Source organism: Schistocerca gregaria, chromosome 3, assembly GCF_023897955.1.
Source record: "Schistocerca gregaria isolate iqSchGreg1 chromosome 3, iqSchGreg1.2, whole genome shotgun sequence".
Classification (NCBI taxonomy): domain Eukaryota; kingdom Metazoa; phylum Arthropoda; class Insecta; order Orthoptera; family Acrididae; genus Schistocerca; species Schistocerca gregaria.
The window spans coordinates 185,643,567-185,667,150 of NC_064922.1; the positions used below are offsets into that span (position 1 = coordinate 185,643,567).

Genomic DNA, 23,584 nt, shown 5'->3' on the forward strand with positions numbered 1-23,584 from the left:
CTATGGTGAGAGGCTCGAATCTTGCATTCACTGACAATGTGGTAAACAGTCTGGTATGGAGTTCCGCAGTCACAGGATGGTTTTAGGCAGCTTCTTGCACTTAAAGAGAGCAGCCCTGCATTGGCCAAGGCCGGTACTGATTCTGTTAATAGTAGTCCAGGTCTTGCGTGGTAGGTCGAATCCACTTGGAAGTTTATCACCTGAGGAGATATTTTTCAGGCGCACATCTGTCACTGCTTCCACCGACCTTTCAATTCTTCACGGGGTTTGAAATCCTTAGCAACCATGTCAGCAGCATCGCACAGAGTTGGATGACGTGATTTCAGTCTCTTACAATTTAAAAGTGGCAGGTCGCTGTGCACGGGTAGGTTAGAATTCCTGGAGATCTTGTGGAATTCCCTCGTAAGGGCAGTACATCTGCGTAGATCAAGAGGCATTATACCGGTTAACAGTGGATGCCAATAAACTGGAGTGATCTCGTTGCGCCAGATATTACGCGCATTGTCGTATTCAGCTGGGTGTCAACAAGCCTTGTATGATGATTGTTCATTCTAACAGGTACACAATACTCAGCACTTGAGTACACCAAGCCCAGAGCTGAAGATTGCAGGGTGGTTACTGAAGATCCCCAGGTAGTTCCGCATAGCTTCTGGAGGGTGTTGTTTCGAGTCCTCAACTTTTGATCTAAGTTAAGAAGGTGTTGTTTGAAGCATAGTGTACGACCTAGGATGATATATTGGGTTCCAATTATGACGAAGAATTCTGCCTCTGTAACATACTTCCAGTTTTACGTTCACTAACCGATTATTTAAATGGAAGCAACACACTTCCGTTTTACTCACACTGGGTTGGAGTCTCCAAACTTTGAAGTAATTATCTAGAGCAGACAGGTCCTTTGTTAGAATCTCTTCTGTTGTCTTCATTTCCTGGTGTTGTACAGCTAGAGCTAGGTCATCGGCATAGCACAATTTTCTGGACGAAGTGTGAGGTAGATCAGATAGGTATAGATTGAACAGTACTGGTGAGAGAACTGATCATTGCGGCATTGTAGCGGCGTGGCACATGAAGGATTCTACGGCGACCGTCTTGTTAATATTTTCAGCACTACGAGATACCGACCACCGTGTCCAACAAACACAAACTGCTATCAAAGAAGCTATATTTCTTTAATTACTGGTTTCTCATTTCACTATAGCAACTCGAACAGATCTATGTAACGAACTTCAATGAATTGCAATTGAATGAACTTAGTCCGTATTTAATTAACTTCATTGAGTTAGACTTGTCAAAAGTACTAGGCTAATGAACTAACTATCGATGGCCACATAACTAATTACCAGAATTATCTCAAATAAATCAGATATTGCCTTTTTACTATTAAAATCGTTATTTTGAAGTCCATAAAATTCCGACTATATAGCTCTTCGAATCATCACTGAATCACCACCATGTTTCACTCTTAGGACGTAAATTCGGCCCGATATTGGAAACAATGTAAACAAGACTCACCCGACGAAACGACTTCCTTCTATTGCTTCAAACACCGGGTTTATGGCTTCGCCACCACGTTTTCCTGTTACGCGCATTTGCGTCACTGATGAGTGGTTCCGGAATTCAAGCCCGCCCTGCAATTCCCAGCTTATGGTGGTCCCTAAGCGTTGTTCCGGAGCTAACAGGAACAGCTAGTGCGACATTCAGCTCTGCAGTGACTTCTGCAGCTGTTGGACTCTTATTTTTCGTCACAATTATCTTCAACGAACGTCTGTCACGAGCAGTTAACACACGGTACGTTTCGGCTATCATGGTTACGGAAGCGCCCACCGTGTGAGCACCAACAATACACCTACACAGACCAAGTTCTCTCCACGAGCGGCACTTGCAAGGTACTGAGGACATTGCAGAGATGCCGTCTGTGGTTAAACACAACAGCGCAACCTGCAGGCTTGGCTTGCATATGTATTTCTGTTCAAGCATGCATTTCTAGCGGAGTGTAGGTTTTTCTGCACAACCCATGTATAAAAACTTCCTGACAGATTAAAACTGTGTACCGGACCGAGACTCGAACTCGGGACCTTTGCCTTTTGCGTGCAAGTGCTCTACGAACTAAGCCATACAAGCATGACTCACGGCCAGTCCTCACAGCTTTACTTTTGCCACTACTTCGTCTCCTACCTTCCAAACTTAACAGAAGCTCTCTGCCAGGTAGTTTCATATCAGCGCACACTCCGCTGCAGAGTGAAAATCTCATTCTGGGAACCCATGTATATATTATGTCACTTATGTCATTTTATAGTGTTTGTGGGTCGGGTGTCCTGTTGAAGTTTTAAAATGACTACTTTCAGCCTTGATCATTTACCTCGCTTTCTAACTTGCGAGCGGTTCTAGGCACTACAGTCTGGAACGGGGCGACCGCTACGGTCGAAGGTTCGAATCCTGCCTCGGGCATGGATGTGTGTGATGTCCTTAGGTTAGTTAGGTTTAAGTAGTTCTAAGTTCTAGGTGACTGATGACCTGAGAAGTTAAGTCCCATAGTGCTCAGAGCCATTTTTCTAACTTGCGAGCACATCGCTTACGTATTTTGCAGTGAGGGCTGTCCTTGGCCAGTTGTGAAGGGAAGTCGGGGACACGTTCTTTGGCCAGCAAAGTCTCGGCCCATGCAAGCTCGGCGGAGGCTCGTGCCTTAAGGCATGGGCATCATTCGAATATGAGAAATGTAGATGAAGAGACATTTTCCTACGTACCTTGGGAGAGACTTCTTGTGGTGAGTGCAGCTCTGTGCTGACACGTCCTTACTGATGGAGATTGATATGCAAACTTCTCCAAGGCACTCCATCATATCCATGAGAGTCCTTAGTCTTCAGTGATTTAATTATTGACTCAATCTCCCCCGTGTCTGCATCACAGAGGAATATTTCAGACATCAATCTAGGAAAGGCGTTTGCCAAGAGAGTTATATGATTCCCTGTAGAAACTAAATTTTTATTTAAACCACCATCAATACTCAGAAAATCGTTGTTAAAGATTCTACATATATCTGACTTATCAGTAACAGAAACATTTTTAGTACGAACTGACGTTATGTCGTCGACCTTGTGCCTGTGACCACACACTTCCTTCACAACTGACCATACGGTTTTAATTTTATTCTGTGAATTAGCTGTTCTATTTGCGTACTAAATACCCTTTGCCTTCCTAATAACATTTTTAAGCACCTTACAATACTGTTTGTAATGGGCTACTGCAGCTTGATTGTGATTACTTCTAACATTTTGTTATAATTCCCGCTTTATTCTACGTTATATTCTTTTCCCACTAGTCAGCCACCCAGGCTGCCGTTTACTGCTAGTACCCTGTTTAGAACGTTCTAATGGAAAGCATCTCTCAAAGAGAATGAGAAATATGTTAAGGAAAGCACTATATTTGCCTTCTATGTTATCGGGACTATAAACATGCTGCAGCTCTTGTTCCTTGACGAGGTTTAAAATACTCTCTATTGCCGTTGGATTATCTTTCCTACATAATTTATAATTATATGCGACATTTGTTGGAGAAAAAAAGGATTTTTGTGTTAAAATTTTTGCATCATAGTCTGGAAAGCCTTTTACCCTTTTGCTAACAGAATGCCCATCTAGAAAATAAAAATGAATAAAAATATTGTCTATGGCAGTGTTAATGTTCCCCTGAACCCTAGATGGAAAAAACATAGTCTGCATCACATCATATGAATTTAGGAGATCTACCAACATCCTTTTTCTTGCACAGTCATATACAAAATTACTATTGAAGTCACCACATATAACTGATTTCAGGTATTTCCTATGAAGTGAATCAAGAACCCTCTCTAGCTTGAGCAGAAATGCTCTGAAGTCAGAGTTAGGGGACCTATAAACAACAAAAATTAGAAGTTTTGTTTCAGTAAATTCATCTGCACCTACACAACATTTTAATGCGTGTTCAGTGCAGCTCCAGAATGAGAAACTGAATACCATTTCCTTACGTACATGGGCATTCTCACCCTCCGCAAGAAACTCCTTGAGAAATAGCCGGCTAATCTGTATCCTGGTAAAGGAAGCCTCTGTATTGCCAAATTATTTAAGTCGTGCTCCGATATACCAATAATTTCGGAGTCAACATCTATAAGCAGTTCACTAACTTTACCTCTAATACCTTTTATATTTTGGTGAAATATGCTAATTCTTTCTCTACTTGGAAACATGACGTACTCTGAAGGTGATTCCTTAATTAGAGGAACTTCCTTTAAGCAGGTGTACCTCTCAGCTGACTTAAATATGAAAAGAGTGCAGCTCTAACACCAACTACTACAGGAATTTTTCTATGAATGTTCCCACCACCACGCACTACACTGTCCGCTATAAGCTTCGCCAGCCTCCCCTTCCCATACCTACTGAGGTGCAGGCCGTGTCTAGTGAAACCCGATCTACTGACAGACTCAACTGACACCACTGCAATGTGACTCATGCCCTCTGTCATCAGAACCTACTCCAGCCCCAAGTCAACACGCCTAACAACCGCATTAGGATGAGGCCGACCATGACACTGAAACAGTTGCACGTAATGCACATTAGTGCCACCAGTTTGAGTAGCTAATCCTGTTCCATCCACTATCACTACCTAATGCTCCTTCGTTAAATTCCTACAGAACTCCCCTATGCGGTCAGTGACGTGAGCCAACCCTGCACTAGGCTTCACAATGCTAGTGACCTATTCACTCCCCAACGCATCCTGCAACTGCTGGCCCACACCTCTACCGTGTGAACTACCTAGCAGCAGGGCCTTCTTCTTTCTGTTAGACTTCGCAACTGACTTAGGCCTCCTAACTGCTGAGAACTGCTGCATGTTTCCTACACTTACAGCTATAAGAGGCTCATCTCCACTCATCTCTGTCAACTGGTCAAATCCATTCCATGTACGCAAATTACAGCTGAATACCTCCTCCTCTTAGCTGCCTTCTTGCCAACTGAAGTAACCGATTTGAAACAGTTCATTGTGACACTGTGATCTCAACTGTTGCTCAAATTGCTGCCGCAGATGCAGTGCGATGCGCCAGTCATAGGTCGAACACGATGGTCTTTCCTCTCGGTAGGGCCACGTGGGCGTCCGGAACCCGGTCTTCTTGCGTCCGTCCACTCTCCTTACCAGCGCTGCCAGCAGTCACGTACAGTGGCTATTATTCCAGCCAAGTCTTTCTGCAATATCCAGGTTCTCGTTACACAATCAAATGACCTTTCGGACCAGTGAGGGGTTGATAATGGCCTCATCGTCGCCTTAATGGCATTCTTGACTGACATCAACTCACCACGCCCAATCTCAAATGTAATTAAAGTTCACGACATTTACAGTGTGTGTTTAAAACAAACCTGATTTGCACCCTCACAATGGCGCTACTGGCGCCATTCTTATGCGACTGGCGCGATATCTGGGTAGAGATCATCTTCCAGATGTAGAAACACGCCTAACAACTTTCCTTTATGTTGCATAACTCTGTGTTGGGTCGCATTTTTTTATGTCAGTATTGTTCCCTCGTCTAAACATGATTACAAAGAAGAGCTGCACACAATAAAATTTATTGCCTCAGTCAATGACTATAACCCTGTCCTACTTGCTGTTTAACGCCTTTTTCGATGTTATTCACGAGTATTGCACCTTCTTTGAAGATTACTGTAGTTCATGTCTAATGATGGCCTATTAAGCTGGAAACCAGCTAACAAAATATATCAGTGATATGTAACATCTTTTACTATGATAAGAGCTGCTTGGTACGACAAACAAGTCATATTTGAGATATTGCGGCAAAATGTTAGGAGCCGTTGTAATTCATGCAGTTAGACTGGCAGTCCGTCACTTTAAACAGCTGCTATAAACTTATTTTATTGTGGAGGTTCTTTAAAGTGGCAGTTTTACGCGATGAAGGAGGGGGGCGGGGGGGGGGGGGGGGGGAGGGAGGGACCAATGTCTTCAACTATGATGATGTAAACTACCGGTAGCGGCCAGATCTCATTGACCACTGCCAAGCTCGGCAAGCAACTGCGCTGTAGGCATTACCGTGTGATTTGTATACTCCACTATGCGTTGTGTTTGCTTTGCTCTTTGTTGTCGTATCTAATTTTGAAATGACTGAAGAGACCAATCCTAGACCATAACGAGGTTGGAGTACGCCTCCCACCGACACCAAAGGACGCAGAAGTCACGCATAAGGTAAAGGCGGGACAGACGCCTCACATTTTTTCAAATTAATTTTTATCAATATATTAAAAATAAATTGCAATAAAATTAGGCAAGATTGATTGTTTGAACATTGTATTTTATTATAGATACCATCGTATTACAAAAAACTTTATCACAAAGGAACATTCTTATGACATACAAGGGCTTGTAAATTTCAATTAATTAGTAAGTGGCAGGCAAGATGCCGCAGAAGGGAGGGACAGATGGTCAATGGCAAAATACATTGAAAATGAGTCACTTTGATTTTTGTTTTTCAAGTTTATTTTCAAGTCGTCCACAAAAACGACGCATGTTCTCATACAGATTGCATGATTCATGAAGTCACCTAGAACATCCTACACATTGAATCCAGTCAGAGGTAGACGTTTCTTGTCAAAGTTCAAGGCATTCTACATATTCGTTTTCTTCGAAATTTGATTAATCGGAGGAACTACTGTGTGGGGAAATATTATCATCATCTTATTCTGAAACTAAGTCTTCAAACGGACGCCTCTTTGGCGGCTTTTTCCCTCTGGTTTTGGGGATTTGATTTATTTTAGCTGGGCAAGAGCTTTACTTTTCTTGTTTCTTTCGGTGATTTTCTTTCTTTTCGTTGCTACAAAATCGTCTGATGTTATATTTGTGCTGATTGCTTTCTTTTGGATTGATTCCTCTGAGGCAGTATAGGAACAGGTGAAATCTTTTTCAGCAATTTTGATGGAGTCTCTCCATGAGGTGTCACTGAGTTGTCATTTACACAGCAGCTGCCTTGATCAATTGGTCGATGAGAAGCCAAATTTGTGCAAGGTTTGCAGCTAGGAGGGTGTTCTCTTAACACATTTGTTTCAAACCTTGATGTTGATGGCTCATCTGGAGTCAGATCATTAGAGACATCTATAGTAGTTGGGAGTTCAGTATTATTAATGTCCGCAACAAAGGCATGGTTTGGAATTACTGCTCTGTCAAGCGGGAGAATTTCAGTAAAGCTAAATCCGGACACACCAATCTGGATAGTGGCAGCACGTGTCAATGCTTTGAAGAGCTACTCTCCAAATTGCTGCCTTGTGATTCTTCTGTCTTTTCTTGCATTACCTACAATCCATGAATGGCAAACCTCTTTAAAGCAGGACTTCAGAAGCTTGAAAAATGATCGGTCTAGTGGTTGTAAAAAGTGTGTCGTGTGACTAGGCAAAGAAATTATCGACACTTCATTTTCAACAGATATACCCCAAGGGTGCCACAATTCATATGAGAGGTACGACCATCTAACAGAAGCAGAGCAGGGCCAGGCGTCTTTCTAGGAAGGAAATGGTTTTTGTACTAATGCATTAAAATATCACTGTTGACATAAGCGCTCTCCTCATAACAACAACTGATCCTGGAAGCGTGTTGTCTTCAGCGTCTTGTTTTTATTCACTCCTTTGTAAATGCAATAAGGTGGTAAGAAATTTCCCTCGTCATTACAGCATGCAAAAACTGCTGTCTCTCCTCTTTCAGCAGAAGTAATGACATGGACATTTCCGTTTCCTTTTGGCGCAACAAACTTCCCATGCTCACTGTTTAACTGTAGACCAGTTTCGTCAACGTTGTAGATAGTACCTGGTTTATCATAAAGCAAGCCCATTTTCGGACAACGTTTGTGTTAACAGATCAAATCCAATCCAATCGCTCTGGTTACAGAAAGCCCTTGCACTTTTCTGATGCTTAAGCCCTCATTGCGTTCTAAAAATGAGAGAAGCCAATCTTTCCCTGCAAGTTTCTTTTCCTTGTTGAATTTGTTTTTCAGTCCCATCTGATCAGCTAAATTGAAAGCTATTTGCCTGACGTCTGACGGTTTGGGAGCAAAGCCACAAGATTGCAATTTCTGTATATGGGCAACTAATTTCCTTTCTGCATCTTCACCCAAGTATGATGATGGTCCACACCCTGCTTTCTCGAAATTGTGCCTAGCACTTCTCCTCCTTAATGTTCGTTCGAGCTGCTTTCCTTTTAGCATAACCTTCGTCTTCGACTAGTTTCACTGCCTAAAATAGGTCTTTTGCAGTCTATTTTCCCCTGCCTGTTGTCCTAATGCCTTTTCACGTCATTTTTATGCAAAACAAAAACGTATTGACTCCTGTTAGCATTGCAAGCATTGCGGCATCTGTACCACAGCAATGGTGCGGCATCTGTCCCTATTTAATAGGGACAGATGCCGCACCCCCATTTTCACCAAAGATGTTATCAGAAGAAGCCATTACTCGACCGACATAGCCTACAATGTTTCTACTGCACAATCTAAATACAAGTTATAAGCTACTAGGTGAGCACCTACTAAAACATACTATTAAAAAGGAGTTGTGAAAAATTTTCTTGACTTACCTTGGTCTCGAAATGATTTTTTCGTAAAATTTCTCCTCTGTTTTCCGCTCCTGAAGTACAACAACTTGGGAGTAAACTGATCTCAGCAGTGGTTACAACGACAATGCCCGTCGCGCGCGGAACAGTGTCTGCTGACGAATTTCTTGGAAGGGCGGCGTCTGTCCTCCCGCGTCCTCTGACCTGCTTTTATCTTATTGGTTGCCAGCGCCATGAGAGAGAGGCACGACTTGTTCCCCGCGGCCCTCCTCACCCTTACTGAGCGAGGTGGCGCAGTGGTTAGCACACTGGACTCGCATTCGTGAGGACGACGGTTCAGTCCTGCGTGTTGGGCCTTCAGCCGATTTTGAGTTTGAGTTGTTTTGCCTTCAGCCTAAATTAAAGAACTGTTTTACATAAGGCCATCGGTACGGTATTTTTTTTAAAATTAATGTTATGGAGTTTTAAGCGTTAGGCCTTCAGCCGATTTGAATTTAATTTGTTTGTTGTTTGAAGTGTCTGATTCCTTGGGCCTTCAGCCTAACTAAGGTACTGTTTTAAGATAACGCTTTACCTTTTAAATTTCTTTTTTGGTTGAGTTTTGCCTAATTAAGAACTGTTTTACATAAGGGCTTTGTTTTTTTTTTAAATTAATGTTGTATGGGCTTTAAGAAAATTTTGAATTCGAATTGTTTGCTCTGAAAATCTCAGATTATTTGAGCCTTCAGCCCACATAATGAACTGTTGTAAGATAAGACTTGCCTTTTAAATGTCTGAGTATGCTTGCATTTTAAGTTTTTGGCCTTTAGCCATTTTTAAATGAAAGTGGCTTTCAGACAGTAATTAAGTCCCAAAGCTTAAATCTGCGTGTTAAAAATTTTTTTTTTTGGGGGGGGGGGATCTTGTAATGTTTGATCAAGTAATAAAGTTGTTTGTTCGTGTGTAACTGACAGCCCCTTATATTGGCCCCTTTCCACAATTTAAACTAGCTGCACCGTCCTGCGGGTTTAGCAGGCCGTCTCACTGGGAACAATATTTATGATTATATCACAATATTGTTGTACAACAATTTGAAATTTTTGCAGCGGGGTCAGAAAATACCCCAGGTATAAAATATGTGATTTTCACTGTTAAATATAAGTTTTGTTACGAAAATAAATCTTGGCAACAATGCACCTTATAAACAGACATTCATCTGTAAATTGTTGTAAACAATGAATAGAAAATACATTCACGTGCATTGTTACGACAGATTCACAGTTAGGAATTGAGTTTTGTGGAAGGAAGACATGGTGTTATAGTTTATTCGTCATGGATGCTGATATATATTTTGCAAGAGGCTAAAATCTCAAGCAGCCTTATCTAATTAATCAATTTTTGGAAATGGGGATGACAGTAATGCTGATGGAGAAATACGGTAGAGGAAGATATATACACTCCTGGAAATGGAAAAAAGAACACATTGACACCGGTGTGTCAGACCCACCATACTTGCTCCGGACACTGCGAGAGGGCTGTACAAGCAATGGTCACACGCACGGCACAGCGGACACACCAGGAACCACGGTGTTGGCCGTCGAATGGCGCTAGCTGCGCAGCATTTGTGCACCGCCGCCGTCAGTGTCAGCCAGTTTGCCGTGGCATACGGAGCTCCATCGTAGTCTTTAACACTGGTAGCATGCTGCGACAGCGTGGACGTGAAACGTATGTGCAGTTGACGGACTTTGAGCGAGGGCGTATAGTGGGCATGCGGGAGGCCGGGTGGACGTACCACCGAATTGCTCAACACGTGGGGCGTGAGGTCTCCACAGTACATCGATGTTGTCGCCAGTGGTCGGCGGAAGGTGCACGTGCCCGTCGACCTGGGACCGGACCCCAGCGATGCACGGATGCACGCCAGGACCGTAGGATCCTACGCAGTGCCGTAGGGGACTGCACCGCCACTTCCCAGCAAATTAGGGACACTGTTGCTCCTGGGGTATCGGCGAGGACCAGTCGCAACCGGCTCCATGAAGCTGGGCTACGGTCCCGCACACCGTTAGGCCGTCTTCCGCTCACGCCCCAACATCGTGCAGCCCGCCTCCAGTGGTGTCGCGACAGGCGTGAATGGAGGGACGAATGGAGAAGTGTCGTCTTCATCGATGAGAGTCGCTTCTGCCTTGGTGCCACCACCTGATGTGCGCAAGCAGGTTTCGAGGAATGTAATACGTGAACCTGCGCATACTCCACGTCACCTTAGACAACAATTACAGACAAGGGCAGATTGTTTCAGACTTTTTATCACGAATCACATGCAGAATGTGATACTAATGCGTACCAATAATCATGCAAAAGATATTAAAGTCTGTACCCAACTCTTGAACGCTGGATTGAGTGTTATTCTACAGAGCTGCAGACATCCTTTAGCTACAAATAATAGCTAGCTTGCATGAGGCACTTGGGAAGTCTTTGAGTGAATTTTTGTCAGAAGAATGTGGCTTACCTATTTTTCGAACCATAATGAGCTTTCAAGATTTCGAGATATTTTGATGTGCCTCCTGTTCGATGATAAACTTACAAGGGAAGAAAGAAAAGCTGCTGCTGGATCCAAAGCTGAACCTATATGGGCTGTGCTCGAAATGTTCGTTGATGCATGCATTTCGTCTTACGTCCGTAGACCTTGTACTACAGTTGATGAGCATCTGTGTACTTTCATGGAACCGTGTCCATTCATTCCTACGAAAACCTGGAAAACATGGTATAAAAGTGTGGGTTGCTGTAGATTGTGAGACCAGTTATGTTATAAATGCACAAGTGTATATGAAGAAATTTGCAGAAGCCAGGGAAATAAATCAAGGGAAACGAGTGGTTCACGGTTTAGTTAATTACCTGAAGGGAAATGGTAGGAACATTACCATTAATAACATTTTTACAAGTTTTGATTTGGGACAAGAACTTCTTGCAAATAAATTAACACTTGTGGGAATTCTTTGGGCCAACCGGAAGGAGATACCAAAAGAAATGTTGTCATAAAAACAGAGATGTCCATTATCGACCACTTTTGGGTATACACAGAATACTGGTTTAGCTTCGTATGTTCCTACACAAAATAAATCATTCATTCTGTTGTCTACTCGACACCAAACATTTGATGTAATTGAGCATGAACACAAAAAACTCAACAAAGTCAGCAGTTGATACAGTTGATAAGATTGCTAGGCATTATTCAGTAAAACGCGGAATAAGAAATTGGCCACTTGCTGTATTTTTTGATGTATTAGATTTAGCTTATCTCAGTGCTTACGTTATGTATTGTAAATTTCTACATGATGTGAGAAGTGGAAATGCAAGCAGAGAGTTCCTCTCAGAACTAGGAAAAGAACTAGTCAATCCTCACATTGAATGACGAATCGTGTCACCCCAGTGTAGAACACAAAGCATTCGTCCAGCAATAATATCTTTAGGCTTCAAGGATCTTCTAAAGGAAAAACAACACGAAAACCAGGAAGCCGACGTTCCAGATCTGAAAAGGAAACGGTGTGATTCCTGCCAAAGGTCAAAGAACAAGAAAGTGAATCAACTATGTGATGGAGTGTGACAAGTTTGTCTGTAAAGAACATGCTAGGATAAGTGTGTTGTGTAATGATTGTTCGTCATATGACATGGAGAATGAGTAGGAGTATATTTCTAATAAAATTCCATGTAAGCGATATTATATATAATATTAATAAATAACAATATTGTTACATAGTGTGTGGGTTATGAATATTTTGTGTTACGATAATTTTTGGAACTAAACAAACTAAACAAAATATGTTTTCTTACTTCAAACAAATGTAGTAAATAATTTCCACTTATATGCAACTTAATTATATTACGGTACTATGGAGTTGTATTATCAACATCGTGCATATGTTTCTCAATAAATTATTACTTTCGTGGGCATATTTCAAATTTTATCGCCATAAAGTTGCTTGAATCACTTTAGGGTAAAAAAAAAAAAAAAAACAGGCATACAACATGTTTTCCCAGAGCTGATACCATGCGAGGGTTAACTTCCTACGGACAGTCATTGTACACGCTATACAAATCAAAAATAAAAATATTGTCACCATGTAACAAGAGAATTGACTGTCAAGTTACGTCAAATCCATATGCTTCCAAACATTTTGTCTGCTTACTGTACTTGCAACAAAAGAGTAAACCCATAACAAATATTCCTGAAAGCTGTGAATGTTTTTATTTCGTCGCACCACTGCCTGAACTGCAGTTCGTCATATTGCACTAATTCCTGCTACGCACATCAGAGCGTTTCCTTTTCTTGGCAGCTTGACACTCAAATAGGATGATGATGATGTTTGGTTTGTGGGGCGCTCAACTGCGCGGTCATCACCGCCCGTATAAAGTCCCAATTTTTACACTATGCAGTTTTTTATCAACCCAATCCAGCCACTGTAACAAATGATGATGATGAAACGATGAGGGCACAAAAAGACACACAGCCCCCGGCCAGAGAAAATCCCCAACCCGACGGGAATCAAACACGGGACCCCGTGATCCAGAGGCAGCAGCGCTAGCCACTTTTTTTTACAGAGGCCAACCGGCTCACTGACCGAACACGCTGAGCTACCGTGCCGGCTAGCTCAGAGTGAATCCTCCTTACAGAAACCGAACGAGGTAACTCTCTTTCTTCGATCTACAATTGGGAGTGTAGTAAGGCACACAGCAGTTAGTTGTCATTTGAAGAATTTTGAAAAAAAAATTACGTGTTCTTCAGATATGTGCAACCAAAATGTGTACGTGGCTTACGGCAATAGCTTCACAGAGAAAAGTAATTAATTTGCTGCAACAAATACTCTTACCTTCTTCGTGTTAAACACCAGTTAATTGTTACTGGTGATGCACTATGGATTGCACAATAAACTGAATAAAGATATATTTCATACAATAATCGACAAACAAGAGATAACAAACACTTCGAACTACGTAAACACTCTCTGGGCGGCTTCCGGCTATGACGTCCATTCTCCGTTCAAGCAGCCAAGCCAAGTAGTTCTACAAGGGCCTCGGTGCGGTACGCATAGCTACTCTACTACTAGATCACCAATGTTGACAGAGGCAGCCACAAACTACTTGTAGCTCGCTTTCAAGGTGGTGACAAAGTTTCAGCCGATCCAAAAATGAGGATCCCTCGTTCAGTACAGATCCATGTTGTTAAAATCGCTCTCTCTCTTTCTCTCTCTCTCTTTGTCTTCCCTCCTCTCTCTTCCTCAGCGTGACATAGAAACACTAGTTATTGCTCACCCAGTACGTCCGTAAGGGAAATTTTTCGGGATAAAAGCCGTCCAGATCATGCTACATACAGGATGGTCCATTGATAGCGATCGGGCCAAATATCTCACGAAATATGCATCAAACGAAAAAACTACAAGAACGAAACTCGTCTAGCTTCAAGGGGTAACCAGATAGCGCTATGATTGGCCCGCTAGATGGTACTGCCAAACGTCAAACGGATATCAACTGCATTTTTTTATATTGAAACCCCCATTTTTATTACATATTCGTCTAGTACGTAAAGAAATATGAATGTTTTAGTTGGACCACTTTTTTCGCTTTGCGATAGATGGCGCTGTAATAGTAACAAACGTATAAGTACGTGCTATCATGTAACATTTCCATTCCTGTATTTGCTTCGTGATACATTACCCGTGTTAAAATGGACCGTTTACCAATTGCGGAAAAGGTCGATATCGTGTTGATGTATGGCTATTGTGATCAAAATGACCAACGGGCGTGTGCTACGTATGCTGCTCGGTACCCTGGACATCATCCAAGTGTCCGGACCGTTCGCCTGATAGCTACGTTATTTAAGAAAACAACCATGACCTGCAACAAATGATGATGCCCAAGTAGGTGTTTTAGCTGGTGTCGCGGCTAATCCGTACATAAATAGCAGACAAATTGCCCGAGAATCGGGAATCTCAAAAACGTCGGTGTTGAGAATGCTACATTAACATCTATTGCACCCGTACCATATTTCTATGCACCAGGAATTGCATGGCGACGACTTTGAACGTCGTGTACAGTTCTGCCACTGGGCGCAAGAGAAATTACGTGACGATAACAGATTTTTTGCACGCGTTCTATTTAGCGACGAAGCGTCATTCACCAACAGCGGTAACGTAAACCGGCATAATGTGCACTATTGGGCAATGGAAAATCCACGATGGCTGTGACAAGTGGAACATCAGCGACCTTGGCGGATTAATATATGGTGCGGCATTATGGGAGGAAGAATAATTGGCCCCTATTTTATCGATGGCAATGTAAATGGTCCAATGTATGCTGATTTCCTACATAATGTTCTACCGATGTTACTACAAGATATTTCACTGCATGACAGAATTGGGATGTACTTCCAACATGATGGATGTCCGGCACATAGCTCGCGTGCGGTTGAAGCGGTGTTGAATAGCATATTTCATGACAGGTGGATTTGTCGTCGAAGCAACATACCATGGCTCGCACGTTCACCAGATCTGACGTCCCCGGATTTCTTTCTGTGGGGAAAGTTGAAGGATATTTGCTATCGTGATCCACTGACAGCGCCTGACAACATGCGTCAGCACATTGTAAATGCATGTGCGAAAATTACGGAAGGCGAAAAGGCAAATTACTCGCTGTTGAGAGGAATATTGTTACACGTATTGCCAAATGCATTGAGGTTGACGGACATTATTTTCAGCTTTTGTTGCATTAATGCGGTATTTACAGGTAATCACGGTGTAACAGCATACGTTCTCAGAAATGTTAAGTCCACAAAGGTACACGTGTCACATTGGAACAACCGAAATAAAATGTTCAAACGCACCTACATTCTGTATTTTGATTTATAAAACGTACCTGTTACCAACTTTTCGCCTAAAATAGTGAGCCACATATTTGTGACTATTACAGCGGCATCTATCACAAAGCGAAAAAAGTGGTCCAACTGAAACATTCATATTTATTTACGTACTACACGACTATGTAACAAAAAATGGGGGTTACTATTAAAAAAAAAACGCAGTTGATATCCGTTTGATCTATGGCAGCGCCATCTAGTGGACCAACCATAACGCCACCTGGTTTCCCCCTTCGAGCTAGAAAAGTTTCGTTGTGTGTAGTATTTCGTTTGACGCTTACTTCGTGAGATATTTGGCCCGGTCACGATCAATGGACCACTCTGTATAATATTTCTTCATTTATGAAATCGTTTCGGCTACTATCATTTTCATAGCAGGCTACAAAAGACGAATAATTTAGAGGTTAAAAAATTAATTGTGTGACAAATACCTGTTATCCTTACATTCCTTTAATCTTTACCTCTGATAGTGGAAGCAGCCAAAACAATTTTATCAATAAAGAAATATATTAAGCGATCTAGACAGGCTTTATTCACACAATATGCAGATTTATCACAGACCGATTCAGGAAATTCATTTCCTTTATAAATAAATACGAAAATGTTTTGTTTTCGTTCCGTGTGGAACACGTAGCTGACCATCGTGCCGTCTCGTAGAAAATGCTGTCAAAGTGCTGACAGTTGGCGGGAAGCACAAGTCAGCAGCAGGTGCTGCTCGCAGCGACCAGGCCGACATTCGGCGTGGTGCCTGGTGGGAGTTACTGTAAAAAGGTAGCACCCATGTGCCACTGCACCGAGTGTCAGCTTGGACTGTGCGAATACTGATCTAATACTTGGGAGCTGCGCACACACATTTCTTCAACTGATATTTCGGCCTTATACCTTTCCGCCTTCTTCCAAGTGAACTGAGAGAATGAAGCTATAGCACTCGCATTTATTATTTTAAACACGACTGCTGTGTCACTTGGCCAGAGATGTTGTTCCGTGGCAAAGCGTTTTGTAGGAACTGAATCAGTGGCTAGACATTCGATTCATGGTGGGATATCGATGCATCACTAGGAGCTACTCTAGGGTGTCCATTTCATTCTCATTGAAAAAGGAGACGTTTAAAATAAATTAGAGAAAAACCTGGGACAATGAAGAAAAGACTAAATTTAGTACACATACAAGTTTACCTTTACAACGTACACTCAGATGATCCCAAATCACTTTTTACAATTATCCTGCCACACTATCACCGTACTTTATCAATAAGTGCATTTTCGTTTGAAATTGTATCATAAAAGTCAGTACACGATACACCATTAAAGTGTGTTTTGACAATGTGCAAGGCCTTCACTGTTTCAACTTTCATGCTGTTTTTTTTTCTTTTTTCACTAACGAAAACACACGTTCCACAGCAGCATTTGACCCAGGAATTGCCAGACAAAACTCCACCAAATGGATCATGTCTTTCATGTTAATGTTTTTACTTTTGAAGTAAGCAAATATTTTACACCACTTTGCACTAACACTTCCTGTGTCTCCTCCTTCACTCTTTATGAAGTTCTGTGCACATGAAAATTCATCGAACAGTTCGTCTTCATCAACAGAAAAATTTGGTACAATACTTTTAACAAAAACACAACAGTCCTGAATATCCTTCCACTGTAGCTGCTCCTTTTCAGTATTAACCCAGTCAAATGATTTAAAAGGTGTGAGAAATATTTTACATAGTAGTCACTCACGCATTTATTTCCTCTTTTCGTTTGATCACTCATGCGGTGTTCCTTCGTCTTAATGTGATTCACAATGTCAGACCTTCCACCATGACCAATAGCGAATTTTGATCTGCACAACGTACATTCTACAGTTTCTCCACTACCAGTGGAGGAAACTCGCTTTTTATATTGCTGTTAAAATTACACTTTCGTTGTGGCATAATGAAACATTGCACAGTGCAAGACATTAACAGTGTGGTGACGAAAGCCAGAGAGCAAGTATCAGTGGTGTATAGTATCTCTGGACTGAAAGGACGGATTCAGTGGATCGATTTAGAAGAGAAGAATCTTCGTTGTTATTCGTAACCTATAGTGCCTTAAAAATTACTTGCGATTTTTGACAGTTCGTTACATGTTTGGGGTATGTAGAAAGTCATCACACGCTTCCCAGCGTAAATAATTGCGCAGTTAATAGCAAGTCAAACAACTAGTGGCGTAAAATACTCTGGCCAAGCGAAATCATAAAAAAGGGGACATTTGAGCGTCCCCAAAAAAAACTTTCGGGACAGCGGGACATTTTGGTAAAAAAAACGGGACTCTGCCGGGAAAAATGGGACGAATGGACACCCTAAGCTACTCTGTAGTGACATCTTTGCAAATTGATCAAAGAAAGTACCGAATTACGTGCGTTATCCAGAATAAATCCGCTATCTCTATTAATTAAACCGTTCGTCAAACGAATTTCCAGTGCTTCCCACACTACTGAGTTCCAGAATCGACACTTGCTGCTGTACTCTGTATGATAATGTTGAAATTTTAGCGGCGACTGCTGCTGCACGTCCGAAATATAATGGTCGCTTAGTACGCTACGAAAACATTAAGATGCAGAGAAGCGGGCAGCTGGACCTACACTCACCTGGCGTCAGTCGGCTTGTACATGACGTCGAACTTGTCGGCCATGACGTCACTCGTGGTGGCCCACGACACTTTGATGGTGGTAGGGCTGAGGAACATCACCGTGATGTTCTCGGGCACCATGCTGGCTCCGGGCATCGAACCTGTGGTACAAGAGAGAGAACCGTTCTTAATTGTGAATTAAAACTGCAGAGGTACATCGCCAGTCTCCTGCAAAATTTATCGTACAGCTAGGTGTCACAACTACTGATAACTACCATACTATATCTCACGCGTACATGTAGTTCTTTGTTAATACTTTCATAGTGTCTTCCGCCAGAGTAAAACATTCCGGCGGTGAAGTGTACCCCACGTGTAACGCCGGGTAGGGACTGTCCTGGAAGATGAGTCAGACAAAATCAGAACCGTGATTAGGGTAAGCACAATGCTTATAGGAAGGCTAAAAGGGTGGGGAACACTAGGTAAGTTAAAGGTGGAGATGGAAAGGATGCAGATAGATATTTTAGGAATAAAAGAAGTGAGATAACCGTATGAGTGGGAACTATAGACAGAGCATAACAAGATCAAAGATACTGTATCAGATAGTAGTGGAGCAGAAGCGGGAATGATAATAGCTAAGGAAACAAGCAGTAGAGTAATGGGTTACCGGTAGCAAACATAGTGGACATCATGGTAAAACAGAATGCATTTCGTACAGAAATTTTAACCACAGCCAAATACGTATCAACCGCAGGTGCGGATGACAGCGAAATTGGAGAAGTGTGTGTTAATATTAATTAACTCGTAAAATATGCCAAGGGGGCTGAGAATTTAATTATAATGGGAGCTCTGTATGCATTCGTTGGTGGGGAGGTACGGAATAGAAAACACTGGGACATTTTAAACTTAGCAAGGGAATTGAGGGGCGAGAAAGTTTAACAGAATTCTGTGCTAAGCAGGGGTTAGCCATGCGAAAACACTCTTCGATAACCACTTGAGAAGGTGATAGTAGAGGATTAAAAAATATCAGGCTGACTATATTTTCATGAAATAAAGATTTAGGTGTGAAGATATTGATGGTGATGATAACCTGGTACTAATGAAATGCTAACTGAAATTTAGGAAATTAAAGAGAAAGCAGCTTAAACGTTGAAACGTGGAGGAGTTTAAACAACCAAAGTTCAGTCTTCTAAGAACATGTTGTAACACTACAACGCAGTACCTCATATCTTTCATTTTTTTCACAATTTTGATTGTAATTTCATATTATAAATGTATATATTTTGCCATTCTATTGTCAGTAACAGTTATGTAGAAAGCCGGCCTGAGTGGCCGAGCGGTTCTAGGAGCTTCAGTCTGGAACCGCGTGACCGCTAAGGTCGCAGGTTCGAATCCTGCCTCGGGTATGGATGTGTGTGATGTCCTTAGGTTAGTTAGGTTTAAGTAGTTCTACGTTCTAGGGGACTGATGACCTCAGATGTTAAGTCCCATAGTGCTCAGAGCCATTTGAACTATTTTTTAGTTATGTAGAATATTGTAACGCAAATTTATTGTAAATCATTTAAAAATACTTTTGTAAAAGAATGTAGTAAAAACGATGGCAAAGTCAGAGTTTTTGCTATGTGCAATAGCCACGGATGTAAAATAAAGAGGGGAGGTGCCATTACGTCACAAACTGGAAGCCGATGTCCGCCATCTTAACTAGCCCAAAACATTAGTTAACCGCCTCCATACCCCTATAGTTACCCGGGTGACATTTCCCTGTGACGTCACTCTGTGTCCTATTACTAGAGCAAATACGCATTCAAGAAGATAAAAACTTTCGAAATTGCCTTCCTGGCATTATGTTAGTATTTAAAACAGTTATTGCGTGCACACGACAGAAATAATGAACAGGAAGCACTTGTAAACAGCAGTCTGCTATGTTTAACTCGGCATGGCACTAACATCATTGGTACGCGAGAGTGAGCACACACAGGAGTTGCAAGTAGACAGTGAGAAAGACTCCATGTGGACGAAAGCATGTGAACTTCGTGGCCATAAAATGTTGGGCAAGGCATTATGAATGTGACAAGTAATATGAGTCAAAGTACAGCAATTACTTGAGAAGCGTTTCAAAAATATTAATGGAAGAAGAGTAGTGTTTGGCTAATTCTGCTCGTAAGTGAAAGGAAGAGCCTGTTGCCTAACAAGCGACGTGATCAAATCATCAGCAATTCCACGTACAAGTAAGACTGTGCCATTTCAGAAATTTAGAGGTCTCGTTAGTGTCAGTAATTATCCCAAGTAATTATTACTGATAGCAAGGTCCTTTTTCCATCATTAAATTAACGGTGCGTAACTTAAAAGAAAAGAATTGCAGTTTAAATTTATGAAAGAACCAGATAGTAAATTTTGAAATCTGTTAGTTCAGTGAAAAGTGAGACATGACAATTTAACCGCCACTGTTGATTAACTTTTGCAAATTTAATTGCTTTCTTTAACTTTTTGAGAAAAGGACGTACTAATGAATCATATAACACAGTTTGTTGGCAAAATAATAAAACATAATTTATTTCAATAGTGTTCTGTAACTTTAAGCGCTTATCTTTTTGTTACGCGTTTTTTGCTCGTGATTGTGTCTGATTCAGTGTTAAGTTATAGGTCGTATTTCTGATAATGAGTTTTGTTTATTGAAAACAAATATTAGTGAATACTGTAGACAGTAAGCGTTATAGTGAAGTAACCCATCTCAATCGTTACGGCGGTAAGTGTCACGATAAATAAATGACTCGATTTTGAATTATTGCATGGTGTTCAGTGTAATGCAATTTAACTTTCAGACCTTTTCCAAGGCTTTTGAATTTTTAACCGAGCTCCCTTACTTGCACTGAGCGTCAATGTTCACAAAAAGTTCAGTAATTTTTACATGAATTCACATTTGTATTTAACATAACTACTTTTATAACTTCTGCTCAAATACGAGCTGGCCACGGCATTGTTTCATTCATTAACTTCAGTTTCGTTAAATTTCAACTCAAAGTTACTAAAATTCTCGTTATCTACGGAAAAGAAATAGACATAAGTATACATTTTCCTAATTTCGATCGTTATTACCGCAACGTGTTTTGTTGGCATAGTAACTTTCAACTGAACGTTTGTTCGCAGTCTGCTAGTACAAAATTCTTCGGAATAGATCTTGGGGATTTTGCGTCTGTTTAAATTTGGCATGTTAGTTTCGTTGTTTCTGCAACAGTGTTCTAACACGTTTTTGTGTACAAAGGAGGATCAGCTCCGTCGTTTGTTAATTTATTTGGTATAAATCTCTCAATTGCTGCCGATACTATTTCTTTGAATTTAAGCCACATCTGATCTACACGTGTATTATTAATTTGGCTTGAGTGGAGATTGTCTCTTAGGAAGGCTTCAAGTGAATTGTTATCTGCTTTTTTGAGTAGCTATATTTTTCACTTATTTTTCGAGGATTTGGGGATTACAGTATTTAGTCTCGCTACGACAACCCTGTGTTCACTAATCCCTGAATCGGTTTTGATTCTCGTTATTAACTCAGGATTATTTGTTGCTAAGAGGTAAAACGTATTTTCACAACCGTTCACTATTCGCGTGGCCTCATGAACTAACTGCTCGAAATAATTTTCAGAGAATGCCTTTAGCACAATTTCGGATGTTATTTTATGCGTACCTCCGGAATTAAACATGGATTTTCGCCAACATATCGAGGGTAAATTAGAGTCACCACCCACTATTATCATATGAGTCGGGTACGTATTTGAAATCAATCTCAAGTGTTCTTTGAACCTTTCAGCAACTGTATCATCTGAATTGGGAGGTCGGTAAAAGGATCCTATTATCTCTCATCTCTGTCATACTAACTCACAAGAAGCATCTACATCAATTCTGCGACAAGAGACAAGATAAATTACTTCTGACAGCAACAAACACGCCAGCACCAATCGTATTTAGCCTATCCTTTCGGAACACCGTTTTCTTCGCAAAAATTTCGGCTGAGCTTATACCCGGCTTTAACCAGCTTTCAGCTTTCTATAACGTTTTGAGCATCAGTGCTTTCTATTACAGTTTGGAGCTCTGGTACTTTCCCAACACAGCTACGACAATTTACAACTGCTATACCAATGGTTCCTGTATCTACGTTCTTCCTGTGTTCAGCCTGCACCCTTTGTGACTGAAGCCCTTCTTGTGTTTTCCCGAGACCCTCTAACCTAAAAAACCGTCCAGTCGACGACACACAACTCCTGCTACCCGTGTAGCCGCCTCCTGCGTATAGTGGACACCTGACCTATTCAGTGGAACCCGAAACCCAACCACCCTTTGGCGCAAGCCTACACGGTCGCAGAACCGTCTGAGACTCTGATTCAGACACTCCACTCGTCGCTGTACCAGAGGTCTGCAATCTGTCCTGTCGACTATGTTGCAAATGGTCAGCTCTGCTTTCATCTTGCAAACAAGACTGGCAGCATTTCTGCTTCTGTTAGCCGCTCGAAACCAGAGAGAATCTCTTCTGATCCAAAGTGACGCACATCATTGGTACCGACGTGAGCAACCACCTGCAGCTGGCTGCACCCTGTGCTCTTTGTGGCATCTGGGAGGATCCTTTCCACACCTGGAATGACTCCACCTGGAATGACTCCACCCGGTATGCACACGGAATGCACATTGGTTTTCTAACCCTTCTGGTCAGCCAAGTCCCTAAGGGGGCCCGTAACGCGCCTAAAGCTGGAGCTCCCAACTACCAATAATCCCACTCTCTGCGATTGCCCGGATCTTGCAGGCTCTTGCTGTTCCCCTGAAACAGGACAATCGACAGCATCTGGGTCAGCGACAGTGTCAGTCTTTCGCCGCCTGCTTCGCCCTGGGGCGACTTCCCACTCGATCACAGGTGAAGGGTCAGCCTCAGTGCGAGCAGTAACTGGGTTTGTCACCGGTGAGGACCGATCTGGGGACTCTGACTTGCTGGACGTCCGTTGGATCTCCACTGTCGGCCCACAACAGTGGTGCCCATCCACTACAGTCTCAAGCTGTGTAACCGAAGCCATCACAGCCTGAAGCTGACAGCGAAGTGTCACCAACTCGGCTCGCATCCGCACACAACAATCGCAGTCCCTGTCCATAGTAAAGACCGTGTAAAACTAAACTATGCAGATAAACGGACTATTGGCACGTGCTGCGCAACTCTGCTCTAGATCCTGACAGAGACACACGAACCGTGCCTAGTAATACGCAGATATTCGAAAACCTAACTACCGAAGCACTCAGGTGAAACTAAATAATTTGGCCCTGATTAGGAACTTGTAATAAGTCATAAAATCGGTTTACTTTCAGACGCAAACGAAAACGTAACAATTGTGGCTATTTAATATTAAATTTACACGCAAAAACTCAAGAAACTAAACTATTAAAGCACACAGATGGTGCAATAAAATTTGCTCCTGGTTAGGAACTCGTAAATGACACAAAAGCGGTTACTTCCCTGATGCTTCGTCTGTCTCGGTCGGCTACTGCTTGCCGGCCGCGGTGGCCGAGCTAT

At 41.9% G+C, this 23,584-nt stretch overlaps 1 protein-coding gene across 4 annotated transcripts in view; it reads right to left on the minus strand.

The window, feature by feature from the left end:
* The window catches only part of LOC126355024 (fibronectin type III domain-containing protein 5), a 1,528,277-nt gene that overhangs the window by 133,818 nt on the left and 1,370,875 nt on the right, over positions 1-23,584 (minus strand). For all 4 annotated transcript variants that reach the window (XM_050005171.1, XM_050005169.1, XM_050005170.1 and 1 more), the window contains one exon: positions 18,062-18,203. In XM_050005171.1, the coding sequence (XP_049861128.1) occupies positions 18,062-18,203 (142 nt within the window). The remainder of the gene's footprint in view (positions 1-18,061; positions 18,204-23,584) is intronic.